The 16,935-nt window shown below is 40.9% G+C and overlaps 1 protein-coding gene across 1 annotated transcript; it reads left to right on the plus strand.

Annotated features, from left to right (window-relative positions):
* LOC114456539 (cell wall protein DAN4-like) lies at nucleotides 1-7,237 on the plus strand. The gene is made up of 5 exons (XM_028438378.1): nucleotides 1-53; nucleotides 187-320; nucleotides 418-512; nucleotides 1,257-1,854; nucleotides 6,986-7,237. The coding sequence occupies exons 2-4, from the start codon at nucleotides 257-259 to the stop codon at nucleotides 1,851-1,853; spliced, it is 756 nt and encodes a 251-aa protein (XP_028294179.1). The 5' UTR covers nucleotides 1-53; nucleotides 187-256; the 3' UTR covers nucleotide 1,854; nucleotides 6,986-7,237.
* Nucleotides 7,238-16,935: the final 9,698 nt, after the last annotated feature.

Consider the following 16,935-nt stretch of genomic DNA (forward strand, 5'->3'; position numbering starts at 1 on the left):
CTTGTGCTCATTAGACACAGCACCTTGAAGACAATCACAGCAGCCAACATCAGGTTAGTGCAACGCAATCTCACATTTATGGTTTTGTGCATGTGATCTTGATTTTTTGTGCCGCTTGGAACGACAATATGTTTGAGATAAAAAAAAATACTCACTGTGATGCTTTTTTTATCTCATCATTATCAGGGTGGCCAAACCTTTGGACGTTACCTCGTGCTCAGCGGAGCAGAAAAGAATCCTGTACGAGATCAGTAACATGTCCTTCAGCTCAGTGCGTTCCACTCCCAGCAGCTTCTACACTCTGATTAAAAACTACCTCGGTAAACAATCACGTTCCCACATTTACGACCATATACCTCATGTCTCTCAAAGCTGCTCTAAATTTTTACTGATGTGTTTTTTTTTTAATTGTGACAGGTGGAGCACCTCTAGCAGACCTTCTGGAAATGTCAAAGCAGAATGTCAACATGGACATACAGACGTTCCAAAGATTGTCTCCTGAATTCATCAATGTAAGACCAACAGATGGATAAATGCTGTTGTAAATTGCTTTGTATAGTAATCAAAGGATAAGATGCATCTTTTACATAATATCACACAATCTGCTACACAACCAGATTGTTTTGGTTTTTTTTATTTTTCTATCCTCCATTTGAGTTGAAAAGCTGGAAGTATGTCCAGAGTTAAGGTCAAATTAAAGCAAGGTTATTAGTGAACTGCAATTTCATTCGTCTTTCATGTTTTCACTTTAAAGGTAGGGTAGATCATTTCCTCCAGATACATTTTTTTAAGCTTTTGGTTGAAATTGTCTTTATGTCCTGACAGAAATTAAGATCTTATGTTCTCTGAAAAAGGAACGAAGAAAATCGTAGCAGCTCTAAACCTGTAAAACTTCAACCAATGTTTTTTTATTAACCAATCACGTCTCCCTGTCTCCCTGCTCGTTCTCGACCCTCACGAGCCCGTCACGAAGCGCGTCATCGGTGACAGAGTTAAAACTGAGTTTTTAATCACATATTTTAACATATATAATAATGATAAAGTTTAGTGTTTACTTACCGCTGAATGAGACATGAGACGACAATGTTTCTACAGTTTTTATGGAATGGTATGTAAAGAAAAAAAACTGTAAGAAAAAAAATCTAATTACACTGTTAACACAAGCAAAAATGTTTGGTGAATAGATTGTATATATCTAGAAAATCAACATTCATTCATCTTGGTAATATTCCTGTTCTCCATTTTAATTCCCACAGGGTCTGACGGTGGACAACGTGAGAGCCCTCCTGGGTTCCCACTTACCAGATATCAAGCTGTTTGAGAATGATGTGGTGGTTGAAAACTGGGTGAACATGCAGCGACAGTCAGACCTGGACGAACTCGGTTTGGGCCTAGTCACCAACAGGACTGACCCAACCGCTGCCACACCCAGCTCCAACAACACCACTGCCACGCCCAGCTCCAACAACACCACTGCCACGCCCAGCTCCAACAACACCACTGCCACGCCCAGCTCCAACAACACCACTGCCACGCCCGGCTCCAACAACACCACTGCCACGCCCAGCTCCAACAACACCATTGCCACGCCCAGCTCCAACAACACCACTGCCACGCCCAGCTCCAACAACACCATTGCCACGCCCAGCTCCAACAACACCACTGCCACGCCCAGCTCCAACAACACCACTGCCACGCCCAGCTCCAACAACACCACTGCCACACCCAGCTCCAACAACACCATTGCCACGCCCAGCTCCAACAACACCACTGCCACGCCCAGCTCCAACAACACCACTGCCACGCCCAGCTCCAACAGCACTGGCACTACACCCAGCTCACCGCTGCAATGACAGTAAATAAAAAAGGATGTCCACACATAGAATTTCATGTACAATGATAATTATGAATAACGATAGTTTCATATGCAACTTCGATTCTATGAATCCCGAAAGCACTGGATTTCTGCATCTCATGAGCACCTATACCATCAAAGTTACCTGTGACCCCCCAAAGTTTCATTGTCACCGGTGGATTTTTTCCTCAGGAAACCACGGTGATTCTGAGTGGACTGAACGCTCTGGCGGTCATCCGGGATTCATAGAACCCTAGTTACATACATAACTTTTGTTCTATTTCCATCCCTTCTGACCGGCAGAGGCAATGCTTTAGCAACTGGATGAAGCAATGTCAACAGTGTCATAAGGAATCCGGACACCCCACCTCACACACTGGATGCTGAGGGATTGATGGCCAAGACCTCTCCCAGAGAAAGAGTCGTAGCCACGTTAACCCTGTAGAATCTGGTAAAGGTGCTGGTTGAGGTCCACGAGGCTGCAGAACAACTGACTCAATGGGTACTCCCATCAAAGATGCCCATGAGGTAGATACACTCCTCGTTGAGTGACATCTTACCCCCATTGGGTGGAGAGAGAGCACTGGCTCTGTAGCCATGCGTAACGGCATCTACCACCCAGTGGGATAACCTCTGTTCTGATAGGGCCCTGACCCTAGCAGACAAACAGCTGCTCGCATTGACATATGCTTGATGTGGCGTTAATGTAAGTCTCCAGGTCCCAAACTGGGCACAGCAGTTCTGACCCCTCCTTTGATGATGGTTCAAAGCGGACCAGCCGGATCGGCTGGTTAGCACACAAGGGTGACAACACCTATAGAAGAAAGACCTCGTTTGGTTCACAACGTGTCCCTTACCCTCAGAGTGCCACCTCATGCATGTGTCTTCCACTGACATGACATGTAGTTTCACCAACTTGCTTAGCTGAGACGATGGCTAGGAGAAATGCTGTTTTGACAGACACCCACTTGAGATCCACTTGTGACAAGGGTTTCGAAGGGTTGTCGACTCAGTACTGCAAGTACCAGGGGCAGATACCATGCCGGAGCCTTCTGAATCCGTAGAGGTCGGAGCCCTAAGGCCCCTTTCAGAAAGCGGGTCACCTACTGTAGCGAGCATGTCTGCTGGTTATAGCGGGCAACAAAGACCTTAAGCTTGGACTGTGAGTGGCACTATCCAGGAGGGACTGAAGAAATCCATGACAGCAGTCAGCGGGTGGAGTACTGTGTGAGAACCTCCTGAACTTGTTCTCATATCAAGTTTGGGTGGATGGTGCCAACGCTTTCAGGATGGTGGCTTTTTAAGCAATCATTACAGTCATTCAGCAGTGGGTAAGCCCCTGCAAGGGCCAGGCCCACAGTTAGATATGTCCTGGGTCTGAGTGCCAGATCTGACACCCCAGGTGCGAGAGGAGATCTCTCCTGTCGAGGAGGCACCACGGCTGACAGCGACAGAGCATGCACAACAGGGGAAACCAGGTCCTCCCCGGCCACCGAGGAGCCACCAACAGCAGGCTGTGGCCCTGCTCAAAGACCCTGTGTAGCGTTGACAAGATCAGTTTTCATTTTTCAGTTACAATTACGCCTTCAATTATCCATCTTCAATTTTGATGAAACCGCTTCTTTCTGAAAACAGGTTCCCAGTAATCCAATTCCTCTGAATCGTTTGTTTGCTTGCCTGTCTATTCCGCGTATCGGTTCCTCTTACGTCGCAAATATGTAACAATAAACTCCTCCAGGTCTTGTTTTATTATGTTTATGCTAGCACCGAGTGAAGCTCCTTCCACCATATAGTTGTTTGCTGTCCACCGTGGAGAATCCACCTCCTCCACCCACAGCAGCACTGTCCTCCTTGCTGTGTTTGTAGCGTCTCTGTTGCTACGCTACTCACTTCTGGGTTCTGTTCACTCGCGCAAAAGTTGCTTGTTGCACTGACTTTTCTTTTGAAAACAACAAACTTCAGCAAGAACACACACCTTGTCGCCAATTTCTGTCCTCATAACAAGTAATCAGACACGGGAGACGGAGTGGTACTGATCATTGTCTTTAGTTTGCTCTTTCACACGTTCACACACTGATGGACGTCACATGTAACAATTTATAGAATGTAAACAAAGGCTAAACTAAAGCTTTACCGTTTAACTACATAGGAAGTGCAGCTGTACATTTGGTTAATATGTTCTTTTTTACAGAATAATTATTTTGTTTTATGTGTGAATTAGTTTTGGATCAAGTTGTTCAAGTTCAAAAGGAGCACTGTAAATATTCTCAAATGTTTGTAGCCAAAATGTGTCATATGTTTGTAATAATAATAATAATAATTCATTAATTTTATATAGCGCTTTTGTATATATTATTATTCAGTGAAAAACAATCTATGGCTCCTTGGGGGCTTTTCGGGTGTGTATGGGGGGGGCAATGGCAGCCTCTCGGCTTGGGACCTTGGGGGCGTTCGGGGGGCTGCTTGGCCGTGGGGTGGTCGCCGGGGGCCCCTAGATCTCTCGCTCTTTATGCTGGCCCGACTGCTTCTTCGGGCCCGGGGGCGGCTTATGGGTTTTGCAGTAGCGGCTCTTGGAATCACATTTGTCATGGACGCACTGGCCTCGGGCTGTGGGATAACACTCATACTGGGCTCAACCATAGACACGTTGTTCCCAAATACCTGTTTTATGTAACTTCCACTCACTTCCTCCTCTGCTCACAGCCACCATCATTATTCCTAAGCCGCACACTGGTCACCCAGACTGGCTTGATAACACAACAATAAGCACAATATACACAACCACAACTTCACATCACATCACTTGAAACTTATTGATTATTCCCCACCCATTCGTTTTCCTATCTTGTATCCCTCCTCCCTGTTAACTCCCCCCCCCCCACCCCCCTCACCCTGGGTGTTGTAACACTGCCCTCTCTCTTTTACATCCTCCCCTTTAATAAAGTATTTACCCTTCCCTAGGGAGGGCTGGTGATGGTCACAATTATGCAATGAAATAAATTCATTTATTAATTGCAATAATAAAATATGCATTTGCTGTTAAAGATTGCACTTCTTGTAGTGTTAACCTTCAACAGCATGTGCAAACAAGGTGAAAGGAAAAAAAAAAAAAAAAAAAAAAAAAAAAAAAAAAAAAAAAAAAAAAAAAAAAAAAAAAAAAAAAAAGTGAAAACAATCTATACCTGGTGGATTAAAAGGGAGCTGATTTCCCTGCAGGAAATTAAAAGAGACAAATATAATATATTAAAGAGCTAAAGCAAACAATCATTTGTATTATTTCATTCCCTCACCCAATGAGAATCGGTAAGGAATCGAATCGATAAGCAGTATTGATAATGGGATCGGACCAAACTATCTGGTTCTTAAAACAGAGGAGTGTAACGTTTTTGTGGCTCCACAACACGGCTTCACTATGATTAACGTTTGTTCTGCGCAAGAGAGAGAGAGAGTTGTGTTGCAAAACGTTTCTTTTTTGTGGTACTTTCGGGTCTCTCTCTTTTTTAAAAAATCTCTCAACAACCTGACGAATTATGAGCATAATGTGCGCGCACGTGTGAGAGAGGTAACGCACGGAGGAGAGAGAGGTACACACACACACACACAACACACACACACACACACACACACACACACACACACACACACACACACACACACACACACACACACACACAGTATTTATAATAAAAATATACTAATGAGTACAATGAAACAAAAAACTAACAATATTTATACATAGAGTACACAAAACAACAACAGAAATTCCCAAAAATATATACAAAAATGCTCCAAAAACACACAAAATGACTCCAATAAAAAAAATTACAGAAAAATACACTAAACAACAAAAAATATGAAAAATGACTCAAAATACACAAAAAATAAATATTCATCCACCAAATGACAACAGAAATGCACAAAACTACACAAAAATGACTCCCAGTATTACACTACAATGGCAACAAAAAACTATAATTACAGAAAAAATGCACAAAAATACACATGACTCGAAAAAACATCCATGACAGAAAAATAACCACCAAACAAAAAAAATGTACAAATGAGTAAAAAAACCAAACACATTTATCATGCACATGTCTCATAGAATGAAAACCAGGTAAATCACACACACTATTTTACTTTACACCCGCAAAATAAACCCCTTCATTACAAGTAACAGAGTATGTACAACTCTTTGTACGTCTAAACCTTCAAAACACATACTCATTTGGCCAGGTTGTACATCCAACCTTCAAATATATTCTCCATTTGGCCATAATTGACAACTGTACTTATGCTCCCACATGAATGCATACTTCCGACGGGCACTGTAGGAGTTTTTTTTTAATTACAATTAAAATTGCGATTATTTTTTTCCCCCCTGAAAGCCAATTACCAATTACGCTCTCAATTATTAAATATCTAATCATGTCTAAATCAGCTGTAAAATACACTGATTACAATTATTCGTTGTCGAATTTGTGTTTCATCTTTGTTAGGCTTAAATCAAGGGGTACCCCTTGATTTATTGTTTATTTTACATAAAAATAATCTTCATAACGTAGCTCCTAACAGCCAATCCAAGGCAAATCCCAGAAGCTGCCTGTGGTTGTAGTGCAATGGGCACATGGAAATACACATCCTGGAGGGTCTACCAGCATGAACCTTGATAAGGAAACTAATGGGGCTGCAGGTGCTGTGGTCCCAGTAAAAACCATGTCCTATCCAGCCCATTGGAGAGGGAACACAGGTTAGCAAGCTCCAACCTATAAGGTCACGTGTCTGCCAACACAACGAGTAATTCCGGAGTTAGTTTTCCTGTCCATGAGCTCCACGTAACTAGCGTTCAAATGACCATACGTGCACAGGAAGATTAGATCTATTGGACACTGGAACTTATAGACTCCGGGGGTTACTTGGAGGCCACAGGTGACTTTTGTTGATATAAGTGCTCGACCAGTGCGTACGTGAGACGTAGATATCCAGTGCTAAAGGCACCGTCTCTGGCTTGTCAGTAGGAATGAAATAGAACTGTATTCTTTGATGATAACAAATTTATGAATTTGAATCACATTTTCAGACTTATATATTAGTTTGGCTCCCTAATGTTTACCTTTGATTTTGTTCTTTAGCTGGCGGAGTGGAGTGTGTAATCCTGGGTGTTCTGGTGATGACTCTAATCCTGCAGCTCTAATAATCACTGATTATTGACTCTATCCTCATCATCTGTTTTTTCATCTTATTTGCTAATTGTTGTGTTTGTATGTGCATTTAAAGCTACTTTATAATTTACCTATTGTTTTACCTGCTATTGTGACTATTTGGATAAAAACCTAATTTACGTAACATGCTTTGAATGATGTCAGATTAATTGTTAAGAAGAAATGCTAATCATAATATAATCCTTTTATTATTGTGAATTTAAAAATAAGACTAAATATATGATGTGTTATGATTATTGATGCACTTTCCTACACTGATCAATGCATATCATAACCCAATCAAATCTCTCAATCTTTCTGTTTTTGATTGAAATTTTAAATAAAGTAATTTTCTTTGTCATTTGAATGCAGTCACTGCAGTGTTTTTAGGAAGAAAAAGGCACAACTAGTGCAGACAAACATATTACATAGATAACATTTTATTTTATTTTATTTTTTGTATATTCTGTTTATTAGTTTTAGTTTTTTTTTTTTTACAAAAACAAATGCACAAACATTACACAGTGAACAACCATTAACACTGCAACAAAATAAAAGCTGCGAGACTGGTCGATATAATAAAGTATGTGGCATCAATACCACAGTGAAATAATGCAACATATACGTATTTGCCCATACCATATGGTGTGAGGTGTATTGACTGCTTAATATGATATTCATTTCATGCAATATTCCTTTTTACTTAAAGTATGAGTATTTGCCTTCATCAGGCTGCCTGAACAAATGTTTTCACAAGCAAATCCAGTCACCTTTGAAGCTCTGTCATTTGAATGTTTTATGCTATGTGAATCATGGAAGTTGCTTGTTCCCATGCTTCTCTGTTAATGCATGGGAGTTTTACCACCGTAATAAACATTTGTTGCTTCTATTCTTTGTCTTAAAGTTAAAGCTTTAAGCTCCACCTGTTGGGTGTCAGGTTTCTCGTCCGTTCATATATGTGATTGCCGGGCTGGATTTCTTCAGAGCATGATTTGACCTCCCTTGTTCTCCCAGGGTTTCTGTCTCTGCCATGGTTTTGATTATTGGGACCTTATTATCTGTTCTCCGATGTGGATGTTTAAAATGACTGTGTCTTTTTTGTTGAATTGTTCTGGTTTGTGTTGTGATTTCGTTGTGGATTTAGTCCGGTATACTGTGAATGTGTTGTGTCGATTTGTTTCGCGTTGTTTTTTAGCGTCTGTCTGTGCTCCGTGTAGTTGTGGCCTCTCCGTTGTTAACATCGATACTGGACGTTTGTTTGTTTTGAGAGGCAGAGCTGGAAGTTACGTCATGAAGTGGACGGACTTAGGTCCACCCAAGGGGGGAGGATGATCAGTTGTGGTTAAATGGCCATCTAGCGGTACAAATGGGAAACTGCATGTTTTAGTGGAAGCAATGTCGCTCTCTGCTGGTGACATGAAGTTAACACATATAAATTGTTCGTTCATTTAAATAGTTTATTTTTTAATATTTATGCATTATAATTAATCATAATTAGAATTGTTCCACAAATTTGAACTATGATTAAGATTTACAGAAATTTTTCAAGGTTTTTTTTTTTTTAGCTTTGGATTTACAGCTTTAAATATGCTGATGACTGTTTTTTTGTTTACATGAGGAGTTAGGGGGAGGAGTGTCTGAATTGCGACTCCTAGGGCACTGAAATACACACCTGGTGACTTTGACTTTGTGGATGACATGATGTTTGACATACTTGAAAAATGAAAAATGAAAAAGAATTTGTGGATAAAACAGTAAGGTTAATTCTACAAAAACTAGGAATCAAACAACGCTTAGGTGCTGTCTATCACCCACAAACCGCATTGTTAGCACACAGGTCTTAATTGGGTTGAGTCACTTCCGCTAGCATTGATGGTATGTTGTTCAAGTGAATTCCAAAGCAAAAAGGTCAACAGCAACTAGTTACACCAATAATGACTGTAGAACAAAATGTGTCCACTATTTTATCTGGGGCTATAGCTAGTGGTATTAATGCATCAAAGATAGTTTCTACTACAAATACAACAGTGATGGATAAGAATGCTTTAATAGCATTGATGACAACAGCTAATTCTGTAATTTCTGATAATCATACAAGTGTGGAAATTAGTTCCACAACAAATAAACCAATGACGACTTTTTCGGTGCCTATAGAGCCTGAAGGTACAACACCAACACCAGGCATTACATCCCAATTCATTACAAAGTCTATAAATACAACTCAACAGGGGGTCGACTGCGCAGCCGCAAAGATGACAGCCTAAAAGTTTCACTCCTCCGACATTTGGTGTTAAACTGCCCTTTAAACTTGACAAACGCGACTTGAACTAACGTGAATAGATGGATAAGGGCAAGATGTGGACGCGGGACAAGCAGACTAAGATGAAAACCAAGAAAAACCATCAGACTGTCGACTCACAGGACGGCGTTAGCCATGAATGCCCACGAGCTAATGCTAACTGCAGTCTGCTAGCCGAGAATGAGGAAGAAGGGGAAGACGAGGAGGTCAGTCTACACACAATACTGGCGGAAATAAAGAGCTTCCGCCAAGACAACAAGCAGCAACTTGGAGAAATTAAGGAGGAGATCAACAAGGCAAAGTTGAGACTCGATGAGGCGGAGGAACGGATTGTGAGTGCTGAGGAGAGGATGCAGTTGATGGAGGAAGTGATGGAGGAGCTGGTGAAGCTTCAGACTCACCTGGAAGCTAAACAATCCGACCAAGAGGGAAGATCCAGGCGGAATAATATTAGGATATATTCCGTAGCGGAGGGGTCTGAGAAAGAGTCTCCGTCGATGATTTTGTTGAGGAACTGTTAAAACGTAACCTATCCGTGACGGACGAAAAGGGTTTCCAGATTGAGCGGGCACACCGAGCACTGGGTCCGGCACCGAGAGAAGGGGCTCCTCCGAGGTCGATTGTTGTCGCTTTCCAAAGCTACAGAATGAAGGAGGAGATCCTGCGAACATCGTGGCAAATGAAGGGATTCGACTGGAAAGGTGCGCGTGTCAATTTTGATAATGACTACGCACCGAGTGTGCTTAAGAAAAGACAAGAATATGCGGAAGCAAAGAAGGTGCTGAAGGAAAAGGGGATCCGCTTCCAGACACCCTTCCCAGCCAGATTTCGAGTTTTCTACCCAGATGGAACCCGTACCTACACATCTGCAGAGGAAGCGACCGAGGAGATGACAAAAAAGGGGTTACAGGTTACTGTGCTTAAACCACCTGAGACCCTTCTGGAGCAGATCAGGAGACTGACATGGACTGTCAGCGGCGGACGAAGACAGACCCAGGCTCATAAACAAAGAAGATCAACATACAAGGACAGGCTCCAGAAGTTCAGGAGCTCATCACAGGAAGACCAAGACAAGGCTGAGTAGACGATGAACACACTGGCCCTATTGGGGGAATATATATTTCTGTTTTCTTTGACATTCTAGGTAAAGCTTAAGCTATCATTTCCCCCGGAGCGCGACAGAAACCATTTTATTCCCCTTTCCTTCTTATTTAATCTTATTTGATTAGTCAGACGTCTTAGATTTAAATTTAGATGATGACTAGTGTTTTCTGGTTTAAATTTTATTGTTATTATTTTTTTTATTATGAAAACGCAAAATGATGGCAATTAATAAGCATGTCGGGGGACTGATTTTTTTTTTTTTTTTTTTGGACTATTTGCACCACCATGGATAAAACTTATGGTGTTACCATGGCGACTGAGGGCCCTTTCAGGAATGAGAGGCCCTCCCTCAGGGAGGCTGCAGTACAACAACTGACTCAGGGTCCTTCTATGGACCCCACCTATCAATGTTCTGTTGAACATTTGATGTTCAAGATGTTCAGTAGAGGAGACTGTTCAGCAGCTGAATCCATCAACGTGTTGCCTTGACACAATACCCTCAAACTTCTTTAAAACTGTTGTAAAGTCAATTGTCACTGATTTGTGTCAGATAATTAACTGCTCATTCCAATCAGGCACCGTACCAAAATCCCTGAAAGTAGCTGCTGTGAAACCTCTGTTAAAAAGAGAACACTGGATGCCTCTATACTGGCTAACTATAGACCAATCAGAACCTTCTATTCATGGCCAAGATCATTGAGAAGGTGGTCTTCAACCAACTGAGTCAATTCTTAACATTCAACAAAATATTTGATAAATTTCAGTCAGGTTTTCGTTCTCATCACAGCACTGAAACTGCTCTGATCAAAGTGATCAATGACATAAGGTTGAACACTGATTCAGGAAAAGTATCTGTTCTCATTCTGTTGGATCTAAGTGCTGCATTTGACACTGTAGATCATACAATTTTGTTGCACAGATTGCAAACATGGGTTGGACTAAATGGAAAAGTAATGCAATGGTTTAAGTCATACTTAGAGGAGCGAAGATATTTTGTAAGCATTGGAAACTTTGAATCTGACAGATTACCAATGTCCTGTGGGGTTCCTCAGGGATCTGTTCTTGGACCTCTTCTGTTTAGCCTTTATATGCTTCCTTTAGGACAAATTTTACACAACTGTAAGGTTGATTATCAGAGCTATGCAGATGACACACAATTATATCTATCACTGAAACCAGATGACTATGGTCCCATTGAGGTGTTGTGTGACTGTTTAGAAAAAGTAAACTGCTGGATGAGTGAAAACTTCCTTCAACTAAACCATGACAAGATGGAGGTGATTGTCTTTGGTAACAAGGAAAAGAGGACTGCTGTCAGCAAGTATCTGAGTCTGGATCATTAACACTAGCATGACCAGAGTGGTGTCATTTGACACCTATAACTTTAATGCCCAAGCTGGTGTCAGATGGCGGGTGTGAACAAATGTGACCATTGTTATGTTACTGAGGCCACTACTCCCCCCTCAGCTAGGGTGGGGGGGGTGGCTAGGTAGGTTCCAGGACACAAAGACCTTTTGTAATCTCCTTTGTGTTTCCCATACAGCAGCTACATAGAGGTTGCAACTTATATTTCAACTTTTGCAACAGAAAGTAGTAAGTAGTAATAGTGAGATGGCAACAGTTTGTTTGCATTCTTGGTGAAATTTATTTAATAGAGATTTTGTGAACATTTCTGGCACTGCCACACCTCCTTTATGCATTTGCCACATGCAAACTTGTCACAATACATACAACGCTTGGTGGCACGGTTTTTCCTGCAGCAACACTTCACCTGGCACAATGCCCTTTTCCCCACATCAGGTGTGGGTGGTTGTTGCTGAAGGTTTTGCTCATTCACCTCCTTGGCTGCCATATGAGACTGGGCAAGCTCATTTTAAGCTCCAGCAAGAAGTCCACCCTTCTCTCCTTGACCCCAGTGCATGCCTGATAAAGCACATGTGCGTTCAGCGCTGCAATGTCAATCATGTTGTAAAACACAGCGACTGGCCAACGCCATGTTCCTGAACGCACAGTGTACTTTCGAACCATCTGGTCCATGACATCCACACCGCATTTCATGCTGTTGTAGTCGGTGACTGTGTTCGGCTTTTTTTTCCGAGTAGCCTCAGTCTCCACCACGCTGTGCACGCTACTGAGGAGGCAGACAGTCTTCTTCCGTTTGGGCACATAAACAGTCAGTGTGGCACCAGAGGTTGAAAACACTTGTGTGCTGAATTCCTCACGGGCCAAATTCTTTTTAGCTGAATCTGGAAGCTCCCGGCGAATCTTATTGACTGTGCCAAGGAGGGTGGTCTTCCGGCTGTGCAGTCGACGTGCTAGTGACAATGAAGTGAAAAAATTGTCAGTTGTAACAGTTCTTCCTTTGTCCATAAACGGTTCCATAAGCTTCATCACCACATTTTCAGACAATCTCTCCCCAGGTGGACGACTGGGGTCTTTGCCAAGATATGGGATGATTTTGCACACATACTTGGATTTAAGGTCACATGCCACCCAGAACTTGATACCAAACTTGTCCGGCTTCGTTGCAATGTATTGCAAGAAACAGCAGCGAGTCTTAGTTGGAAAAAGTTGCTCATCTATGGTGATGTGCCTGCCTGGGTTGTACGAAGTGATGCAGTTGGCAACAAAAGACCCCCAAACGTCAGAGATTGCAGCAAACCGGTCAGTCGTTCACCGCGTGTGTCCTTGTCGTCGAAGCGTAGATGCTGCATGATGTCCTTGAAACGGTTTCGAGCCATAATCCTGTTGATCAGGGGCGGTCCCAGTTTTGCTGACCATGCGTCATGCAGCGATGGAAGGCGGACAATCCCCCACAGAAGCACACACGATAAGCCTTTTCAAACTTTCACTATGGTTCAGTACTTCCGCATTGGGTCAACGGTCAAGAGGGATAATGTCAGCATAACTGATGGTGTAAACAGAGATTGAGATTGTTTTTCCCTGTTGAAGCATTGATTCTTTGTGCATCTTGTGCACTTTCTTCAAATTTGTAAAATAATAGCTTAATAAAATAATTCATGGACCTGGTTAGTGAATGGTGGACCTCGTGAATTTACCTTTTGAAAGTGAGAACTCAAACAGTCCTTTTCACACTCGGAAATCTTGCTTTACCATAAATAGCAACAATACATTTGATTTAAAAGCACAAAAACAATAAAGGTAAATAGTGAAAATACAGGAGTAGGAAACAGGGGCTTGGTTGCTTTATTACTGTTTTTCTTTTTCTAATTTTATTTATTGTGGTTTATTAATTGATCACAACACACATGGCTCATATTAATTTGGCCATTCTTATCCAATAATTCCATATAATGTTATTTGGATTAACAAACATCATCTACGTGGAAGAAACACTGGTTTCTCAACACTGGCCATCATTTACACCAACCCCCAAAGTTTGTCACTGCCCAGCTGCACATTCCGATCGAAAGGCTTTATTTACATAAGAGAGGTGGCCCACTGAGTTGCACATCAGTGTCATTTGGCGGCCTCTGGGCAGGGCAACAGGAGTAAGAAAACCTTGGGCATGCTAGAGTTAAAAGCTAAAGACCAAGTCAAAAACCTTGGTGTTCTGATTGACTCAGATCTTACATTCAGCATCAGATCAAATCTATCACAAAAACATCTTCTACCACCTAAAGAACATCTCCAGAGTGAAAGGTTTAATGACTCAGAAATATCAGGAGAAACTGGTCCATGCTTTTGCTGGTTCAGAACGCTGCAGCTCAGGTCTTAACCAGAACAAAGAGGCCAGAACACATTAGTCCAGTTTTAAAGTCTTTACACTGGCTCCCAGTCAGCCTCAGAATAGACTTTAAAGTTCTGCTGCTGGTTATAAATGTGTGAATGGGTTTGGTCCAGAATACATCAGTGACATGTTAGTCAGGTATGAACCCAGCAGGTCTCTCAGATCTATGGACACAGATCAGATAGTGGAGCCCAGAGCTCACAGTAAACATGGTGATGCTGCTTTTAGTTGTTATGCTGCAAAGAAGTGGAACAAACTGCCATCAGAGCTGAAGTCAGCATCACATGTAAACATTTTTAAATGAAAGTTAAAGGAACTTTTTTACTCTATTGCATATGATTGAGAGAGATTTTTTGTCATGTTGTTGATGTCATGATGATTTTACTGATGATTTTAATTGATTTTTCTGATGATTTTAATTGATTTTACCGATGATTTTAAATGTTCTTATTGATTTTAAACAATTGAATGTTTTATCATGTAAAGCACATTGAGTTGCCTTGAGTATGAAATGCGCTATACAAATAAATTTGCCTTGCCTTGCCTTGATTAAGGTTCACACCTTAACTAGTTACTTTGTTTTTTTGTTCGCTGCAGTTCAGAGCAGTATGGGAGCTGTCACACAAACTCATTTTAGAGGTCTTAAGAGGTTCTACTACAAATGTAATGTCGGATAATACTATAAAGATACTTTCCTATAATGTGAACGGTATTCTTAACCCGATCAAGAGAAGTAAAATATTTTCAAAGTTGAGAAAGGAGCAGGTGCAGGTGGTGTTTCTGCAGGAAACACATTTAACAGATGTGGAACATGTTAAATTGAGAAGAGGAGGCTTTAAACATCTATTCTATTCCTCCTATAAATCCGGGCATAGAAGAGGATCTGCTATCCTTATCTCAAACCAAGTTCAATATGAACATATCTCAGAGATTAAGGATATAATGACCATAGGAAGGATTGAAGGGGTTTTGGTGACATTATTTAGTATATATGCTCCCCCAGGAAGTGATTGGCGATTTTATCAAAGATTATTCCATATTATATCTACAGAATCTCAGGGGTTGCTTATATGTGGAGGTGATATGAACATAAAACTAACTAGAATGGATTAATCTGGGACCGGCAGAGGTCACAATATACCCATGATCAACAAAATCAACTCTATTATAGAGGAAATTGGTATTATTGATGTTTGGAGGGATCTTAACCCAACTAACCGGGACTACACCTTCTATTCAGCTCCACAATCCACATATTCGAGATTAGACTATTTCTTCATATTTAAAAAAGACCGATCTAGAATCAGATCTTGTGATATAGGAACAATTGATATATCAGACCACTCACCAATAAAAATGGTAATTAGTATTAATAATAATTTAAAAACAACATTGTGGAGATTAAACTCAAATATATTAAATAATGCCCAGGTAAAATTAGGATTACAAAAAGAGATGGAAATGTACTTTAAAGAAAATGAAAAAGGGGAAGTTTCCCCCCCTATGGTATGGGATGCTTACAAAGCGGTGTTGAGGGGGAAAACAATTTCCTACTCCTCAATGCTAAAGAAGCAAAGACAAGAGAAGCTCAATGATTTAAATCATCAACTTAAAGACTTACAGAAACAACACAAGGATAAAGTCAGGCCAAATAATGAAGGGGCAATTAAAAAACTGCAAAAAGATAGATGAGATTTATTCAGAGGAAATAAAAAGAAATTGATATTTCTAAAACAAGGACATTATGAGGCAGGTAGTAGAGCATTGAAATTGTTAGCTTATAAACTGAGGAAGCAAGAGGCCGATAATACCATCACTAAAATACGATGTTCTCAAACGAAGAAAATACAGTATAAATTGGAAGAGATCCAACGGAGCTTTGAAGAATATTACAAGAATTTATACTCACAACCCAAATTAAATAATGTAAATGAAATAGAGAAATTTCTTGAAACTTTGGATTTTCCTACAGTTACACAGGAACAGAATAAAACATTAGTAGCAGAAATAACTGCTAAAGAGGTGAAGGCCGCAATATCAAGGCTAAAACCACATAAAAGTCCTGGTTCAGATGGCTTTTTGGCCGAGTGGTATAAATGCTTTAAGGATCAATTAACCCCAAAACAATGTCACATATATAATTGGGCACTCAAAAAGGGAGAAATCCCCCCCTCGTGGAAGGCAGCTATAATTTCAGTAATTCAAAAAGAAGGTAAAGATAAATTAGACTGTAAACAATACCGACCAATTTCTGTGCTAAATGTAGACTATAAAATATTTATGTCTATTTTAGCTAGGAGAATAGAAAACATTTTACCATCACTCATACATCTGGACCAGACGGGCTTCATCCACCAGAGACAGACGCAGGATAGTTTGAGAAGGACATTACATATTATGTGGAATGTGCATCAAAATAAGACACAGGCAATGTTTATGGGAATGGACGCAGAGAAGGCATTTGATTCAGTCAGGTGGACCTTCCTGTATAAGGTACTAGATAAGTTTGGATTTCACAAGACTCTTATTCAGGCCTTTCAAGCCATATATAATGCACCTACAGCAAGGATAAAAATCAATGGTAGCCTCTCTAAATCTTTCACATTAGAACGTTCATGCAGACAGGGATGTCCCTGCTCACCACTTCTCTTTGCTCTTTTTATTGAGCCTCTAAGTCAATCTATTAGACAAAATACACAGATTACTGGAGTAAAGATAGCAGGAG

Source organism: Gouania willdenowi, chromosome 22, assembly GCF_900634775.1.
Source record: "Gouania willdenowi chromosome 22, fGouWil2.1, whole genome shotgun sequence".
In the NCBI taxonomy this organism is placed as follows: Eukaryota; Metazoa; Chordata; class Actinopteri; order Blenniiformes; family Gobiesocidae; genus Gouania; species Gouania willdenowi.

What these genes read in the sequence shown, in the direction of transcription:
- LOC114456539 (XM_028438378.1), top strand. Translation starts at nt 257, where the DNA reads ATGTCCTTCAGCTCAGTGCGTTCCACTCCCAGCAGCTTCTACACTCTG. An exon ending in TCTGATTAAAAACTACCTCG is followed by an intron (nt 321 to 417) that starts GTAAACAATCAC and finishes TAATTGTGACAG; the next exon opens with GTGGAGCACCTCTAGCAGAC. An exon ending in TGTCTCCTGAATTCATCAAT is followed by an intron (nt 513 to 1,256) that starts GTAAGACCAACA and finishes TAATTCCCACAG; the next exon opens with GGTCTGACGGTGGACAACGT.